Below are 16,759 nucleotides of genomic sequence, written 5' to 3' on the forward strand. Positions count from 1 at the left end.
TAGATGCCGAGAGACCGTTACGCTGACGAACAGTCAGCACCAGAGAGGTGCACCGCGTAATAACGGCGGTGCGAGACACATAGATCCGGAGCGCCCGCACCAGATCCAGGATATGCAACGCTTCCTCAAGCGATGAACAGGAGCCGGACAGAAGGAGGCAGGAAAATTGCCCCGGATAAGGTGGAAGGAGAACCACCTTAGGGGAAAAAAGTCAGGAGTCGGACGAAGGCCACCTTGTCTTGATGCAAAAGATCAAAAAAAGGGGAACGACTCCGAGAGAGTGCAGCCAGAACCCTCTGGCGGGGAATTATAGCCACTAGAAAGAGTACTTTCTGTGAAAGATGAAACAACGAAACCTCCACAAGAGGCGCAAAGGGGGGTTTCCGGGAACCGGGAGGACCGGATTAAGATCCCAGGTCTCCATAGGCCGCCGGAAGGGCGGGATGATGTGAGATGCGCCCTTAAAGGAGCGCACCGGAGCCAGCCGGACGAAATGCCGCTGGCACATACTGACAGGGCCGAGGCCTGTCCCTTAAGAGGGATAGTCCTAGCTGTAGACCGGACTGTGGAAGGGACAGGAGGGTCGGCTGGGCCAAAAAGGTCAAAGGACACTTTGGAGCTCGAGTCAAGGCAGAGATGACTTCGGGAAGGATATCAGAAGTCACTAAGATCCAGGACTCAAGAGCTATGCCGATATTCTGAGATCCAGAATTCTGACGGGAAAAGCGGACCTTTTGGGAAAAAGTCTGAACGGTCCGGAAGATGCCATGGCAACCCAACGGACAGAAGGAGCAGGTCAGAAGACCAAGCCCGCTGGAGTCAGTCTGGAAGAATGACCCGACGCTCCCTTTACCGATCCTGCGCAGGACTCTGGACAAGGGGTAGAGGGTGAAGTCAAAAAGAGACAAGCTGGGATCAAACATGAACCAGTGTGTCTACCGCAAAACCTGAGGATTATGGACCGCGGTTGGACAGCTGAAATAGTCTGCCTCGCAGTTTTCACATCTAGGATGTGGACTGCGGATACAGTGGACTAGGAGGCCCTTGTCCACTGAAGAATGTTGAGTCGCCAAGATTGCCAGGCGGCTGAGCGTCCCGCCCTGGAGGTTGAAAAAGGAAAACGCTGTCTCGTTGTCCGACTGGACTCGAATGTGCCTAGCCGCCCACAGATGGTGAAGACTTGTAGAGCCAGAAATACAGCAGTGGTTTCCAGCACATTGAACCAGAGGGCTGATTCGGACAGAGTCCAAGCGCCCTGCGCTCCACGGTGGAGATATCCTGCTCCCCAGGCGGATAGGCTGGTATCCTGGTGAGAATCACCCGGGACGGGCCAGAGAGGGGCGCCCCTGAGACAGAGTGGCCGAAGCCACCACTGAAATGAGCCTCTGGTCAGTGGCGAAGCCACCACCCGGTGGAAGGATTGAGTTCGCTTGTACAGCGGAAAACATCCAGTCTCAGAGGACGCAGGGGAAACTGGGCAAGGAACCGCTTCCATTGACGTCCCTGGTTCGAAGTCAGAGTGGACTTTGACAGAAAGACAAGCCACCCGCATAGGTCAGAGTGGCGAGAGTGAGCGAAGCACTCCGGTAAGGGTGAGCACTGGATGAAGCCTCAACAAGAAGGCTGACCAGGGCAAAAAATCACTGCCAAACCCTAGGGGGGCAGGACCGTAATCACAGCTGCCTGGATGATAATACTGGAGGGGCCTTGGCTAATCCCAAGGGAGGAGCCACGAATTGGACCACTCTGATTGTCAAACGTAGTCAACGCTGGTGAGAAACTGCGATTGACTCCTGCCAATAGACAGCTCTGATGCCGATGGCTGCTAAGGAATCTCCTTGGGCTCTTGATTGATCCGGTGAGAAAAAACACACGGAACAAACCCGAGACTCCCGTGAAAACGCCCCACTTGGCTATGCTTGAAAAGCTAAGGCTCCAGGTCGGAAGGCACCGCCCTCTTCGAGGACTAGGAATAGATTTAAGCAAAAATCTCAGAACCGTTCCCAGTCGGAAGCGGTACAATTACTCCATTGGCCAGCAAGAAATGCCACCGCCTGTGAGAAGGCGGCGGCCTTGGAGCCGGGAGGAGTTGACAGAAAAATCTGTCTGGCGGGTGGACAGAAGTCCATCCTGTAGCCAAGGGAGATATAATCTCGCCCCCACTTAACGGAGACGTGTTAGAACCGTACGTCGCCAAGTGGAGAGAGTTGTTGGCGTGGCTAAATAGCTCGGAGGAAGGTGACTCAGTGACAGCATCTCCTGCGGTCTTCTGAAGACGCAGCTTCGAGCTATTTGGTTCCATGAACCTAGGCTGAGATAGAGGACGATCAGATGGAACCATCGAAACCTCAACTGCACTCCCCGCCAAGAGCTACTCAATTTCATTTAGCTTGGTTCCGGGGAAACTGGTCCCACCAGGGGGGAGCCCAGCCAGGAACCTCCATAGAGGCATCTGCCTTACAATTCCGAGGCCACAGGAGCCTGCGGATAGCGAGCCTAGACCACCGCCGTGCGGCGTCCAGCATGGCAGACCTGGCAGAGGATGAAAAGACTGAAGTCTGGAAGTTCAGGGAACCGTCTCGGGCATGTGAGAGACTGCATCTCCTCCAGAGAAGCAGAGAAGGTACAAAAACAGCACTGCTGTAAGCTGAGGAGAAGAAGCTCCTGCCGTCCCATACCGACTTGGCCCAAAGGACAACCGGGCGGACCGCAGAACCTTAAGTGAGGAGCCATCAGCCACTGACATAACGGTCGGGGCTGAGCCACCTGAAGTGAATGAGCCCACTTCTTGACCACCATTGGTGGACAGGGGAAACACAGTCCTCAGAAACCCGCTTCGGGGAAAACTCAGAGCGGATTGAGGTCCAGTACAAAATTAATGTACGGTAGAATCCTATAGAGGTGCCGTCAGCCACTGATACAACTAACCGGGCAGTCTAGACCGGAGTGGCTACTCTCTTTGATGGGGGAGACAGGCAGCAGAACCCCGCTGTGGGGTCTGCAGGATAGGCTGTGGGCTTGGACGCAGCGGGCTGAAAACTGGAGTGGTTAAGTAACACACTCCTTGACCTGCTAAAGGTAAACTGTGCCTTTCTGCCAGCGGGGAATACTCCCCTGATCAGGCGGACACAAGAATAATGTACGCAAGCCAGCATTCGCATCTGCGTCACCTACGGACGGATCAATGTACATAAAGTAGCGTCCGTGTCCGTGGTAGAGACATCCTCCTCGTCCGTGAATCAGCTCGTAATCGGAGCTGCGGGACGGGGAGGGCAGGGAACCCTGCGTCTCCCTGTCAGGAGAACGGGGTCTGAGCCCAGAAGGAGAGTCCCTTGGGAGGTTAGCCGAGCGAGCAGAGAACGCCCTGAGAAGGGGGCTGGCACGCTCAGTAGATGACGGGACAGCCGACCCCTGGAAATAGGATTCCCATGGGGGTCAGCCACCGAAACCGGAGCAGCTATCATTAATGCGCCCCCATGCTGAGGGGCTACAGTGGTTAGGAGCTCAGTATAGCCGTACGAGACTACCTGCAGTGGATAATAAAAAACAGTCTACAGGCTCGCTCTGTGAGACATGCTGCAGAGGTGGGGGCTCTGTCTAGAATGCGTAGAATACCCAAGACAGGATTCAGCCTGGGGAGACTCCCACCTAAGAACCATTACAGTGTGCCGGTTCAGGCAATCTGAGGTTACATGCAGAACATGTAGTGTACAGTCTTGGAGCTTTGCTGCTAGAGTGAGACATGCTGCAGAAGTAGGGGCTCTGTCTAGAATGTCTAGAATACCCATCCACCACATAAGAACCATTACAGTGTGCCGTTTAGGCAAACTGAGGTAACATGCAGAACATGTAAAGTACAGCTTTGGCTGCTAGGGTGAGACATGCTGCTGAGGAGGAGATTCTATGATAAAGAATTAACTCCTTCAGAATGCCTGAGAGTGTATAAAAAGTGCACAACCAGAGGTTGTGACTTATCAGGCCATATTATGAGTGCCCTCCCGATTCTAAGCCTGGACCCTCAGCCAGTATTCACTCCCTCTGCTGCAGAGCAGCCAGCGCCGACCAGTGTGTAAGACGCTGAGAAAATGGCGCCAGGGTGAAGGGGGGAGGCGGGGGTTAACCCAGGAGCGGGAATCGGAGGGTGAGGGAGATGCACAGGGGAGGGAATCATCCTCTCAAAAAAGAGCGTCCTCCCCTGTGCAGAGCGGCCGGCGGACGGCTCTGCAGCGTCCCCCTGCAAGCCTGACATGCAGGGGAACGAAGCGAAAGTAGGCCGCGGCTGAAGCCGGGGCCTAGAGTTATGCATGCGGCCGGAAATCGGGCGCCGTCGGCGCGGTTCTCAGTAAAAACTGTGGAACCGGCCGGAAACACAGTAAATAAAGCAGCATTATCCCGCAATCACTGTCCCCTCTATTAAAAGTGCCCCACATTGCAGAAAAGACCCTCTGAATAAGCGTCTCTATACTTAGCTTTGAGACGCAGGGTCCATTCCCTGTGAGGTGGGGGTCAGTGCTCCGTCCAGCAGGGTCCTGCACAAGGGCTGCGGATGGAGGCCGTTCTCCTGCAAGGCAGTGAGAACTGAGTTGGCTCCCACTTCAAATCAGAGCCCCTAAGGCAGTGATGGCGAACCTATGGCACGCGTGCCACCAGCGGCACGCTGAGCCCATTCTGGTGGCACGTGTGCTGTCGCCCGATGCTGCAGGTTTGATCTGCTAGTGCAGTCGCGCCGGCAGATCAAACCTGTGTTGGAGCGGAGGAGACATTTCTCCTCCGCTCTGACACTCCTCCTCTCCCAGGCTGCAGTGGGTTGCCTAGGAGACGGAGGAGTGTCAGCGAGAGGCGCCGGCTGCTGGCCGCGTGGGATCTGAGGACCCAGCAGCGCGCAGCGGGGGAGCGTGTGCAGGTAAGTTGTGTGTGTTTTTTTTTTTTTTTTTTATATAACTCCTGTGCGGCAGCGGGGGGGTGGGAGAGAGGGGAACGCACATGGCAGCGGGGGGGGGGTGGGAGAGAGGGGAACGCACATGGCAGCGGGGGGGGGGTGGGAGAGAGGGGAACGCACATGGCAGCGGGGGGGGGTGGGAGAGAGGGGAACGCACATGGCAGCGGGGGGGGGGTGGGAGAGAGGGGAACGCACATGGCAGCGGGGGGGGGTGGGAGAGAGGGGAACGCACATGGCAGCGGGGGGGGGGTGGGAGAGAGGGGAACGCACATGGCAGCGGGGGGGGGTGGGAGAGAGGGGAACGCACATGGCAGCGGGGGGGGGGGGAGAGAGGGGAACGCACATGGCAGCGGGGGGGGGGGGGGAGAGAGGGGAACGCACATGGCAGCGGGGGGGGGGGGGGGAGAGAGGGGAACGCACATGGCAGCGGGGGGGGGTGGGAGAGAGGGGAACGCACATGGCAGCGGGGGGGGTGGGAGAGAGGGGAACGCACATGGGGGGGGGGGGGAGAGGGGAACGCACATGGCAGCGGGGGGGGGGGGGGTGGGGGAACGCACATGGCAGCGGGGGGGTGGGAGAGAGGGGAACGCACATGGCAGCGGGGGGGTGGGAGAGAGGGGAACGCACATGGCAGCGGGGGGGGGTGGGAGAGAGGGGAACGCACATGGTAGCGTGGGGTGGGAGAGGGGGAACGCACATGGTAGCGTGGGGTGGGAGAGGGGGAACGCACATGGCAGCGTGGGGTGGGAGAGGGGGAACGCACATGGCAGCGTGGGGGGGGGGGGGAACATGCATGCCAGGATGGAGGAAACATGCATGCCAGGATGGAGGAAACATGCATGCCAGGATGGAGGAAAACATGCATGCCAGGATGGAGGAAACATGCATGCCAGGATGGAGGAAACATGCATGCCAGGATGGGGAAAACATGCATGCCAGGATGGGGAAAACATGCATGCCAGGATGGAGGAAACATGCATGGCAGGATGGAGGAAACATGCATGGCAGGATGGAGGAAACATGCATGGCAGGATGGAGGAAACATGCATGCCAGGATGGGGAAAACATGCATGCCAGGATGGGGAAAACATGCATGCCAGGATGGGGAAAACATGCATGCCAGGATGGAGGAAACATGCATGCCAGGATGGAGGAAACATGCATGCCAGGATGGAGGAAACATGCATGCCAGGATGGAGGAAACATGCATGTCAGGATGGAGGAAACATGCATGTCAGGACGGAGGAAACATGCATGCCAGGACGGGGGAAACATGCATGTCAGGACGGAGGAAACATGCATGCCAGGACGGGGGAAACATGCATGCCAGGATGGAGGAAACATGCATGGCAGGATGGGGGAAACATGCCACGATAGGGTACATTTACCAGGAAGGGGTACATTTACCTGGATGGGGTAAATTAGCCAGGATTGGGAACATTTACCAGGAATGGGGGAACATGCAAGAATGGGTAACATTTACCAGGATGGGGTACATTTACCAGGATGGGGCCATGATGGGGACAAATATACCAGAATGTAGGAAATATATATCAGGATGGGGGACATGTTTACCAGGAAGTGGCCAGGAAGGGGGACAGAACTAGACAATGAAGGGGAGGGGAGCAACTCGTACATCTTTATGGGATTTCAAGATGTTCAGACTTTGAAATGTAGATGTGGATTACAGGGTGACCTCTGATTGCATTCCAGGCTAAAATCTCTGTCTAATATGCTGCATTTTTTTTCCAGGAAGATCAATCCAACTGCTGTGTCTGGAAAGGCTCAGCTTCAATGTGTGGTAAGCACGAGCGTGATGCCCCCTGCTGAGGAGAAGACGGCAAAGGTAAGGTTATAATCAATTCTTTATATAATAGGATTGGTTGGCACTTCAGAAAAAAAAATTGGGTTTAGGGCTACAGTTTGGGCACTCGGCCTGTAAAAGGTTCGCCATGGACTGCCCTAAGGGATGTTGAAGGAGCGCGGCATGAAGGGCTCCTGCCCTGAAATCAACCTTAACAGCACTGCCGCCAGGGGAGTGTGAAGGGACATGCCGGGAGTCCAGTGGACCCGCTTTTCTTCCAAATCTTTAGAAAAAATGAAAAATCAAAAAAGGATGCATGTGTGTGTGTGGATCCTCCTGACACAAAGCAAGAAACTGGCTAGATCTGGCTAGCAGGGGGTGTATATGCCAGGAGGGAGGAGCTACACGTTTTTGAGTGTAGTAACTTTGTGTGTCCTCCGGGGGCAAGTAGCTATACACCCATGGTCTGGGTCTCCCATAGGAACGATAAAGAAACTACTTTTTGTGAAAGCCGAGAAAGGGGAACCTCTTTCAAAGGCTCGAAAGGCGGCTTCTGGAGAGCAATGAGAACCTTGTTCAGATCCCAGGGTTCCAATGGCCGTCTGTAAGGAGGAACGATATGACAAACTCCTTGGAGAAACGTGCGTACTTTAGAAAGCCGTGCCAAGCGCTTCTGAAAGAATACAGATAGCGCGGAGACTTGACCCTTAAGAGAGCTAAGCGACAAACCTTTTTTCCAACCCAGACTGCAGGAAGGAAAGAAAAATTGGCAATGCAAATGGCCAGGGAGAAAACCCATGAGCCAAGCACCACGCTAAGAATATCTTCCACGTTCTGTGATAGATCTTAGCTGAGGATGGTTTTCTAGCCTGTCTCAATTGTGGCAACAACTTCATGAGATAAACCTGAGGCCGCTAGGATCCAGGACTCAATGGCCACACAGTCAGGTTCAGGGCCGCAGAATTCAGATGAAAAACGGCCCTTGAGACAGCAAATCTGGACGGTCTGGTAGTGTCCACGGTTGGCCTACCGTGAGATGCCACAGATCCGGGTACCACGACCTTCTTGGCCAATCTGGAGCGACGAGTATGGCTCGATGGCAGTCGGACCTGATTTTCCGAGAACTCTGGGTAACAATGCTAGAGGTGGGAACACATAGGGGAGTCGGAATTGCGACCAATCCTGAACCAAGGCGTCTGCCGCCAGTGCTCGGTGATCGTGAGACCGTGCCATGAAAACTGGGACCTTGTTGTTGTGCCGTGCCGCCATCAGATCGACGTCCGGCGTCCCCCAGCGGCAACAGATCTGCTGAAACACGTCCGGGTGCTTCCCAGTTTTCCACGCCTGGGATGTGAACTGCGGATATGGTGGACGCTCTGCTTTCCACCCACGTCAAAATCCGTTGGACTTCTTGAAAAGCTTGGCGACTGCGTGTTCCCCCTTGGTGGTTGATGTACGCCACCGCCGTGGATTGTCCGACTGAATCCGAATCTGCTTGCCTTCCAGCCATTGTTGGAAGGCTCGCAGGGCAAGATAGATTGCTCTGATTTCCAGAACATTGATCTGCAGGGTGGGACTCTTCCTGAGTCCACATCCCCTCCTAGGAAATGCATGAGGCGCCTCAGTGAGTGCGACTGGCTCTGAAAGAGAGATTGCACTCCAGTCCGTAGCGAGCACTGCTTGTCCAGTGGAAGCTTCACTATCGCTGAGAGAGTATGAAACTCCATGCCAAGATAAGTCAGAGATTGGGTCGGGGTTAGATGAGACTTTGGAAAGTTGATAATCCACCCGAAACTCTGGAGAGTGTCTAGTGCCTCCTTCAGACTGTGTTGGCATGCCTCTTGAGAGGGTGCCTTTATAAGCAGGTCGTCATAGATACGGGATGACCGAGTGACCCTGCGAGTGCAGAACAGCTACTACTGCTGCCATGACTTTGGTGAAGACCCGGGGGGCTGTTGCCAGACCGAAAGGTAACGCTACGAACTGCAGGTGTTCGTCGTGTATGACGAAGCGTAGGAAACCGTGATGCTCTGGTGCGATCGGCACGTGGAGATACGCATCTTTGATATCTATTGATGCTAGAAAATCTCCTTGAGACATTGAGGCTATGACGGAGCGTAGGGATTCCATCCGGAACCTCCTGACTTTTACGTGTCTGTTGAGCAACTTTAGATCCAGGACGGGCCGATACGATCCGTCCTTGTTTGGGACCACAAACAGATTGGAGTAAAAACCGTGACCTTGTTCCTGAAGAGGGACGGAGGTCACCACTCCTTCCGCCTTTAGAGCGGCCACCGCCTGCAACAGAGCATCGGCTCGGTCTGGTGGTGGAGAAGTTCTGAAGAAACGAGTTGGCGGACGAGAACTGAACTCTATCCTGTACCCGTGAGACAGAATATCCCTCACCCAACGGTCTTTGACGTGTGACAGCCAGATGTCGCCAAAGTGGGAAAGCCTCCCACCGACCGGGGGTGTGGGAATCGGAGACCGCAAGTCAGGAGGACGCCGTCTTGGCAACGGTTCCTCCGGCTGTCCTTTTTGGGCGTGACTGAGACCTCCAAGAATCTGAGCGTCTCTGGTCTTTTTGAGTCTTTTTTGACGAGGCGAATTGGGACCTGCCCGGTCCTCGAAAGGACCGATAACCAGACTGACCCTTCCTCTGTTGGGGTCTGTTTTGTCTGTGTTGCGGTAAGGATGAGTCCTTACCCTTGGAGTGTTTGATGATTTCATCCAAACGCTCTCCAAACAATCGGTCACGAGAAAAAGGCAAATTGGTTAAGCACTTCTTGGAATGAGAATCTGCTTTCCAATGTCTCAACCACAGGGCCCTACGCAAAACAACGGAGTTGGCTGACGCCACTGCCGTGCGGCTTGTAGCGTCAAGAACAGCATTAATCGCGTACGACGCGAATGCCGCCATTTGCGAGGTCAATGGTGCTACCTGCGGGGCAAATGCACGTGTGACGGAGTCAACTCGCGCAAGCCCGGCTGAGATAGCTTGGAGTGCCCATACGGCTGCAAAAGAAGGCGCTAATGACGCTCCAATCGCTTCATAGATGGATTTCAGCCAGAGCTCCATCTGCCTGTCAGTGGCATCTTTAAGTGCCGCTCCATCTTCAACTGCAACCAAGGATCTAGCTGCAAGCCTGGAAATTGGAGGATCCACTTTTGGACACTGGGTCCAACCCTTGACCACCTCAGGGGGAAAAGGATAGCGTGTATCTTTAAGCCGTTTAGGAAAACGCCTTTCAGGATAAGCGTGGGGTTTCTGGATTGCGTCTCTAAAGTCAGCGTGGTCCAGAAAAGTGCTTAAAGTACGCTTAGGGTATCTGAAATGGATTCTCTCGTGCTGCGAAGCTGACTCCTCCACAAGAGGAGCTGGTGGGGAAATATTTAACATCTTATTGATGTTAAATATAAGATCATTAACTATGGCGTCACCATCTGGTGTATCTAGATTGAGAGCGGTCCCAGGATCAGAATCCTGATCAGTTACGTCCGCCTCATCACCCATAGAGTCATCTCGCTGGGATCCTGACCATTGAGATGAATGTGAAGGCCCGTCATAGCGAGCCCGCTTAGGCTGCCCGGGGCCATCGTCCGAGTCAGAGTCTTCACCCTGAGGTGTATATGCCCGTCCCGGAGCTTGGAGCTGAGGGGGACCAGGGGGCAATGATTGCACAGTGTCCGTGGCCTGAAGTACAGGCCTAGCTCGCAATGTGTCAAGAATTTGTGACATAGTGAGAGACATTCTGTCAGCAAAAGCTGCAAACTCAGTTCCTGTCACCTGGACAGCATTCACAGGTGGTACACCCTGGGTCACGTCCAGCAGAGGTCCCGACTGTGCAAGCGCCGCAGGGGCCGAGCACTGCACACAATGGGGGTCCGTGGAGCCTGCCGGTAGAAAAGTCCCACATGCGGTGCAGGAAGCATATAATGTCTGTGCCTTGGCACCCTTGCGTTTTACGGACGACATGCTGCTGGCTCTCTGCAATGTGAGAGAGTCTATAGCCAAAGGGCGACCAGCGCTATGTAATACCAAGTATCTGTAGAAACAGAATACTAAGAATACTACTGGCACAAGAGGGGGTGAGCCCTGAGGGCTGCTTACCGCCCGCTGAATAGCGGGTAAGAGGCTGCAGAATTCCTTGTCTGGGTCTCCCCGGCTCCCCTCTGCAGCTCAGCGTGTCAGCAGGAATGGCTGCCGGCGTCTGTGGAGAGGGGCGGTCCGTGGGAGTTCCCAAACAAAAGTGCGGGAAACAGTGTCCCCTCTGTGCCGATTGTGAGGGCTGGAGTATGTAAAAACGACTCCAGCCCTCGGCGCTGATGCACTGGCCAGCGTCCCGCCCCTCTCCTGACTGGCAGGTCTGGGGGCGGGAACGAACGGAAGCAGGCCGCAAAAGCCGGGGACTCGAGTTATCAGCGCGGCCGCCGTAAAAGCGCGGGCCGCGCTGAAGTCCCCGGCGCACCACAAGTGCCAGCCGCGCCGCAGTCCCAGCGGCCGGCGTGACCGATTCGCAGACGTGGCAGCGTCCCGCCCCTCTCCTGACTGGCAGGTCCGGGGGCGGGAACGAACGGAAGCAGGCCGCAAAAGCCGGGGACTCGAGTTATCAGCGCGGCCGCCGTAAAAGCGCGGGCCGCGCTGAAGTCCCCGGCGCACCACAAGTGCCAGCCGCGCCGCAGTCCCAGCGGCCGGCGCGACCGATTCCCAGAAGTGTGCCTGCTTCAGCGAAGCTGAATGAGGCCATGGCACAAGCGCCGTAGCGCTGATGTCCCCCGGCGCACTACAACACCCAGCATGCTGCGGTGTGAGCGCCAAATGCACGGGGACACAGAGTACCTTGAGGAAGCAGGGCCATGTCCCTGATGTACTCCGCTCCATCCAGCATCTTCTCCAGGGGCTGTAGATGGAGCACGGTCTCAGTGCCTGGAGACCAGTAAATCCCACTTCACCCAGAGCCCTGTAAAAAGGGATGGGGAAGGAATCAGCATGTGGGCTCCTGCCGCCGTACCCGCAATGGGTACCTCAACCTTACAAACACCTCCGACATACAGTGGGGTGAGAAGGGAGCATGCTGGGGACACTATATGTGTCCTCTTTTCTTCCATCCGACATAGTCAGCAGCTGCTGCTGACTAAAAACAATGGAGCTATGCGTGCGTGTCTGACCTCCTTGCGCACAAAGCTAAAACAGAGGAATCTGTACTCCTACGGGAGGGTGTATAGCCAGAAGGGGAGGGGCCTTACACTTTTAAGTGTAGTTCTTTGTGCGGCCTCCAGAGGGCAGTAGCTATACACCCACTGTCTGGGTCTCCCAATTAGGAGCGAAAAAGAAATATAATTTGTTATCATTTTGATTTTATTAAAGAACCATTGTAACTAAAGTTAAAGAAAGGAGCAACTGTGGCAATAGTCCGGATTAAATATCCCATCACTTTGTATCTGCAGTACATAAATATTTAGACAGTGACCGAATTTTCGTGATTTCAGCTCTGCAGGCCACCATTTTGGATTAAAAATGAAAACAGATGTAATTGAAGTGGAGGTTTTCAGGTTTTATTAAAGGTGTGGAAAAAAATATCCTGTGAATCATTTAGGTATTGCAATAATTTTCCTACTAATGCTCCTCATTTCAGGGGCTCAAAAGTAATTGGACAAATTTACCATCAATAAAATGTCCATTTGCAATACTTTTTAGAGAATGCTTTGTAGCAATGACGCCTGAAGTCTAGAAGCCATGGACGTCACCATCGCTGGTTTCCTCCTCTGTGATTCTTTGCCTCCTTTACCACACTATTTTCAGTTGTTTATTGTTTGTGGCTCTTTCGGCCTTAAGTTTTGTCTTCTTCATGTGAAATGCAGCTCGATGGGCCGAGATCTGGTGATGACTCGGCCATTGCAGAATATTCCATGTCTTTTGCTTTCGCAGGATGTTTTGGGTCATTGTCCATCTGTCCTGTGAAGCACATCCTGTACACTTCAGAATTCATCCGACTGCTTCTGTCTTCAGTCACATCATCAAAAACCACTAGTGCCCCCAGGGCTATTGGGAGCCCTGCATGCCTGGACATCCCACCGCCTCTGCCATGTGTTACAGAAGACGTGCTGTGGTTTGGTTCAGGAGCCGTTCCAAGCCTTCTCCAGACTTTCTTCTTCCATCATTCTGGTACAGGTTGATCTTAGGCCAGCGTCACACGGGACGATATATCGTGTGATCGCATGGGCGATCGCACCTGTCCCCATCGTTTGTGCGTCACGGGCAATTTGTTGCCCGTGGCGCACAAAGTCGTTTACCCCCGTCACATGTACTTACCTCCCGAATGATCTCGCTGTGGGCGGCGAACATCCTCTTCCTGAAGGGGGAGGGACGTTCGGCGTCACAGCGACGTCACACAGTGGCCGCCCAATAGAAGTGGCGGAGATGAGCGGGATGTAACATCCCGCCCACCTCCTTCCTTCCTTACGCATTGCTGGCGGGACGCAGGTAAGCTGTGTTCGTCGTTCCCGGGGTGTCACACGGAGCGATGTGTGCTGCCTCGGGAACAATGAACAACCGGCGCGCAGAAAGAGGAACAACTTTATGAAAATGAACGACGTGTCAACGAGCAACAATAAGGTGAGTATTTTTGCTCGTTCACAGTCGTTCGTAGCTGTCACACGCTACGATATCTCTAATGATGCCGGATGTGCGTCACGGAATACGTGACCCCGACGACATATCGCCCAATATATCGTAGCGTGTGACTCCGGCCTTAGTCTCATCTGTCCTCTGCTGCTTTTCCAGAACAGGGCGGCTTCTTTAGATATTTTTTGCCAAAATCTAATTTGGCCTTCCTATTTTTGCTGTGGTGACCCCTCTGTATTTGCTCTCATGAAGTCTTCTCCTTATGGTAGACCTAGATACTGAAACATATACTGCCTGGAGATTATTCTTCACTTGGGGGGATGTTGTGAATGTTTTTCTTTACCATGGAAAGGATTCTGTGATCATCCACCACAGTTGTCTTCCGTGGATATCCAGGCCTTTTTGAGCTCCCAAATTTTTTTTTTTTTTGCAGAATGCACCAAACTGTTGATTTGGTCACTCCCAATATTTCTGCAATTGCTCTGATGGATTTCTTCTTTTTTTCAGCCTAATGCCCCTTTCACACATCAGTTTTTTTGCCATCAGTCATAATCTGTCGAATTTTGAAAAAAAAATGGCGACTGATGCCGCTGGATCCGTTTTTTTCTCATAGATTTGTATTAGTGACGGATTGCAACAGATGGCCTCACGTTTCATCCGTCGTTTGACGGATCTATCGAAAATTGCTTATCCGTTGGATGGAGACAATGGACAAAGTAATGTTTTTTGTCTACGTAAAAAAAGCGACGGATCCGTCACCGTCCATTTGGTATGATGGAAGCCTATGGGCACAGGATCCGTTGTGATCCGTCAAATGACGGAATCCGGCGACGGATTCCTTTTTTTTAACTGAGCATGGTCAGATGGCCTGAAAAAACTGATGCGACGGATCAGTTATTTCAACGGATCTGTCGCATCAGTTTTTCAACAATATGTGACATATCCATCGAGTCAACAGATTGTGACTGATGGCAAAAAACTAATGTGTGAAAGGTGCCTAGTGCTGGTCGGTTTCTCTTCCACTGAGAGCTCCTCTGACTACATGTTGTGAATTCACAGTAACAGCTTCCACATGCAAATGCCGCACCCGGAATCAGCTCCAGACCTTTTACCTGCTTAACTGATGAAATTAAAGCTAAGAGTCAGCACTGTAGGCCCAGATTGATTATATAACTGTATCTTCAATATGTTGTGGGTAAAGAGTATTCCTACATCTTTTGACCAAAGCATAGAATTTTAATTAAAAAAAAAAATTGCATGAAAATTCTTATTTTTTGAAGAAGTGTGTAGAACTGGAGACGTTCAACACCTACTAAACAAAAAAATGCAAAATGTATAGAGCTCATACATCTACCTTGGGTCTATATCTACATTGGTACTATCGGGTCCGCACCTGTTTTGTGTGAACGATGAAGCTCATCCGGTTCTCCATGCTGTGGATCTGGAAGCAGGTATCGCCGTCCCCCAGCTGCCACTTAAAGCAGCCGAACTTTAAACTAATTAACAGAGCCTGAAATCACAAAAAAACGGAAATAAACCGGCTTTGATGTAGTATAATTTCACTGTACACTGCAGGACCAGCTGCAATTTTTCAGATAAACCTGGCCAGATGCTGTATAAAAGGGGAATTCACATATTTCGGCCTCTGATAATGGTGAGAGGCAGAATATACAGCTTGAGGGGATTTATTTTCAGCCCCCAAAATGACCAGTTAGTTTGAAAGGATGCGACTGTCAAGAATGGAGTGCGGTTACCGGATGACATGGTTAGGTTCTGTGCACACGTTGCAGACTTGTTGCATTTTTTCAGTGCAGATTTGTCACAAAACCTAAAGATTTCCTAGTGCCAGCAAATCTGATGCAAGCGTATCTTTTACTTGCAGATTTAAATCTGCAGAATGTCAATTCTCTCCCCGTTTTGCTGCAGATTTCACCCCTACTGATTGGGAAAAATCTGCACCAAAAACGTGCGGCAAAAATGCAAGTTTTGGCCTCTGAATTTTCCTGCCAAGAGATGCAGAAATGGTGCAAATATTTCTGCACCAAATTCTTTACATGTACAAATATTTGGTGCAAAATTTCTGCACCATTTCTGCATCTATCGGCAGGAAAAACGCAACATAAAATTTGCTAATGTTTTCCGCTTTTTTTGGTGCAGATTTTTGCCCTCTCTTTAATATGGGTGAAATCTGCAGCAAAAACACTATTAACATGCTGCAACTTTAAATCTGCACCAAATACACAAGCAAAAAATAAGCAACGTGTGCATGGGACTCTGGGAATTTCATTCACTCCACGGGTACTGGGAAACCCTTCAGATTTCGTGACAAATCAGCGCAGAAAAAAAATGTGACAAAACTGCAACATGTGCACACAGCCTTATGGGGAACATTACATAGGTGTCTCTGGTATGCAATCAGTAATGTGTCTGCTGCTGTTATAAGGAGCACTATATGGGCATTGTTATGGGGACACAGTGGCTGGCACAGTTATGGGTATACTGTGTTAGGTACGTATTATGTGGAACACGGTGGTTGATTCTATTGTAGAAAAATACTTTGGTAAGCACATATTATGGGGTATACTGTGGCCGGCACAGTTCTGGGGAACGCAGTGTGACCGGCACAGTTCTGGGGGACGCAGTGTGGCCGGCACAGTTCTGGGGGACGCAGTGTGGCCGGCACAGTTCTGGGGGACGTAGTGTGGCCGGCACAGTTCTGGGGGACGCAGTGTGGCCGGCACAGTTCTGGGGGACGCAGTGTGGCCGGCACAGTTCTGGGGGACGCAGTGTGGCCGGCACAGTTCTGGGGGACGCAGTGTGGCCGGCACAGTTATGGGGGGCACCTTGATAAGCACAAATTATGGGGGACACTGTCTGGACACAGTTATGAGGAACATTGTCTGGCTGGCATAGTTGGGGGGGCACTGATAAGCACTTATTATGGGGGACACTGTGGCTGGCACAGTTATGGGGGACACTGTGGCAAGGATAGTTATAGGGAACACTGTGTGGCTGGCACAGTTATGAGGTATACAGTGGTAGACACTTATGGAGGACATTGTCTGGCTTGCATAGTTGGGGGGGGCACTGATAAGCACTTATTATGGGGGACATTGGCACAGTTACGGGGGACACTGTGTGGCCGGCACAGTTACGGAGGACACTGTGTGGCCGGCACAGTTACGGGGGACACTGTGTGGCCGGCACAGTTACGGGGGACACTGTGTGGCCGGCACAGTTACGGGGGACACTGTGTGGCCGGCACAGTTACGGGGGACACTGTGGTAGGCACTTATTATGGGGGACACTGGCTGGCATAGTTATGGGGGGCACCTTGTGCCTAGCATAGTTTTGGGGGATATGTTGATAAGCACTTATTATAGGGGACACT

At 52.7% G+C, this 16,759-nt stretch overlaps 1 protein-coding gene across 3 annotated transcripts in view; it reads right to left on the reverse strand.

The window, feature by feature from the left end:
* Positions 1-16,759, reverse strand: part of KRIT1 (KRIT1 ankyrin repeat containing) — a 68,132-nt gene that overhangs the window by 2,108 nt on the left and 49,265 nt on the right. For all 3 annotated transcript variants that reach the window (XM_075315638.1, XM_075315636.1, XM_075315637.1), the window contains exon 17: positions 14,762-14,878. In XM_075315638.1, coding sequence (XP_075171753.1) covers positions 14,762-14,878 — 117 coding nt within the window. The remainder of the gene's footprint in view (positions 1-14,761; positions 14,879-16,759) is intronic.

The sequence above is a fragment of the Anomaloglossus baeobatrachus genome, chromosome 6 (genome assembly GCF_048569485.1).
Source record: "Anomaloglossus baeobatrachus isolate aAnoBae1 chromosome 6, aAnoBae1.hap1, whole genome shotgun sequence".
Taxonomy (NCBI): domain Eukaryota; kingdom Metazoa; phylum Chordata; class Amphibia; order Anura; family Aromobatidae; genus Anomaloglossus; species Anomaloglossus baeobatrachus.